The 1,966-nt window shown below is 40.8% G+C and overlaps 1 protein-coding gene across 1 annotated transcript in view; it reads right to left on the bottom strand.

Annotated features, from left to right (window-relative positions):
* Positions 1–279: 279 nt before the first annotated feature.
* Positions 280–1,966, bottom strand: part of LOC109536491 (nose resistant to fluoxetine protein 6) — a 6,524-nt gene continuing 4,837 nt past the window's right edge. Inside the window, exons 7-9 of the mRNA XM_048667250.1 lie at positions 1,466–1,718; positions 1,206–1,409; positions 280–1,137 (exon numbers count right to left, since the gene is read on the bottom strand). Of these exons, the coding sequence (XP_048523207.1) occupies positions 871–1,137; positions 1,206–1,409; positions 1,466–1,718 (724 nt within the window). The 3' untranslated portion in view covers positions 280–870. The remainder of the gene's footprint in view (positions 1,138–1,205; positions 1,410–1,465; positions 1,719–1,966) is intronic.

The raw sequence follows: 1,966 nt of genomic DNA, 5'->3' as shown, positions 1-1,966 counted from the left end.
TTGCCTTCTTGAAACCTTAAATTTGTCTTTCGACAGACAAATTTAAGGTTTCAAGAAGGCAAAGACCTAAAAGAACGGTGATTTTTACCAATCATGAGTTTGTGTAAATTTTAAATCTGATGATGGCGCTGTTGTCTCGCCGAAACGTAATGAAATAAACGATGTTTCAAAATTTTTACTTCACACTTTGACTGAAACCCAGGAAAGATAGGAATATCATAAGCCTGTAAAATTATGAAATTTGAAGACATTTTAAAAATATTATTAATAAATGGCCCTTAAAATAAATCTAAAAACGAGGAAAAAGTCATCAACATTTTCCCAGCAACGGAGGTGAGTTACTGCGCTGATGCGAAGGGTTGGCGCACCAAGCCATTTGCACTGCGCCAACTCCTAAAAATTCACTGAGTTGCCCAGGCCTAGATTCCTGACCTTCCGTTCAAATCTGCAGTGAACATAATTATTTCGATAATGTTCATCGCGGAAGTGATCGAAACGTTAGGAAGCAGTTCTGGTTCGCGACTTACAAGCGGGGAAACCTTTCAGCGGACACTTTGTCCGGCCGTGAAAACCTTCTTAGGCTTGAGATTGTTTCAATTTAACATGCATTTAGTGTGTAACAGATGTAGAAGTAAACGGAAAAAGCAAAGCAAGGTTGTCGAAGGTATTAAGTTTGTTAATTGTTATGGATTGCGGAATTGCTTTTTATGCTCAACGACCAGTTTTGCCGGCAAAAAAGGCAATTTTTCCTAGTCGCTTACAGTTTCTGAAATTAGTTATTTTGCAAAACCTTCACTCATAGAATATTTGCATCTAATAAAGCAGGAAAAAAGTGTCGATTTCTGAATGTTGAACGTCTGAAGCCTCAGTTCAAGAACTGTCCTTACCATATTGCAATTTACTCAATGGCACCCATGGGCTCCAAGTGAGAATCTTCCAGATAAACTTGGCATGTCCATAACTTGCCACATAGATCAACCCAATGCTGCCAATCGACCATAACGCCCTGTGAAATCCTGCATACGTTGCAGCTTCATACGGGTTATAGGGATGATAGGGATCGTAAAATACCGACCCCGTTAATACTGAGGCTGCAATCGAGGCGAGCGAAAAAAACACAATAAGTGCCGATTTTATCTGGAAAAAATCAGAAAGTTGCACCGTTGTAGAAGAAAAATCATCTGAACCCAACCACCTTTACTTACTCTGCAGACGTGGTAGTTCTTGCCCTTCATCCTATAATACAAATATCCTCCAAACATTCCTATGAAATAGGGCGTGGCCCGTGCATGCGATTTGCTGTAGGTTAGCAGGAAATCGGCATGCGACTTTGGGGCAGTTAGAAAGTCCGTGTAGAACATGAGCATGGAAGGGCGTCGATAAACCACAGTTAAAATGAACGGAATCGCCTCGAAAGGACAAAGAAAATTAACACGAACTGGGGTGGAAAAGCCTGTTTATTTACCATTGAAACTATTGTTGCCGACAGCAGTGCGCTAAGGCCGATTTTCTTCTCTTTTTTGATCAGAATGCAGATGCCCACAGCAATGATGAAGTAGTGGAAGTCGCAAGGTAGATACCAGGCATGGGTCATACACTGAAAGCGAGAAATTTGGGGCTCAAACATTGTTGAAATTAAGTGGGCCGCGTTCAAATCTATTAATTCTAGGTGGTTCAATTGGATGGAGTTACATAAATTTATGAGATAATCGCGATTTTACGAATACGTGATTAAAGTGGGTCAACAGTTTCGTTTTCAAGACAAGACGCACTTAATTCCAAACGGTACCGGTTATGGATAGCGGCAAAAGCCCGCTACGTTCTCATTTAGACTGGGAAAGTTTTGACCTCACATCAGATGAAAATATAGAGTAAAAGTGGATTTTTGGGCAAAAAAATCTAATCAAATGCCTCGTTCGGCTGTTTTTCCAAAAGGACTTGAATACAAGGGCGGACCCAGGGGGGG

Source organism: Dendroctonus ponderosae, unplaced genomic scaffold (genome assembly GCF_020466585.1).
Source record: "Dendroctonus ponderosae isolate FM_Combo_2020 unplaced genomic scaffold, Dpon_F_20191213v2 Dpon_F_20191213_6, whole genome shotgun sequence".
Classification (NCBI taxonomy): domain Eukaryota; kingdom Metazoa; phylum Arthropoda; class Insecta; order Coleoptera; family Curculionidae; genus Dendroctonus; species Dendroctonus ponderosae.
Note: the sequence above shows the minus strand (reverse complement) of the source record. Positions and strands in the feature narration are given on the sequence as shown.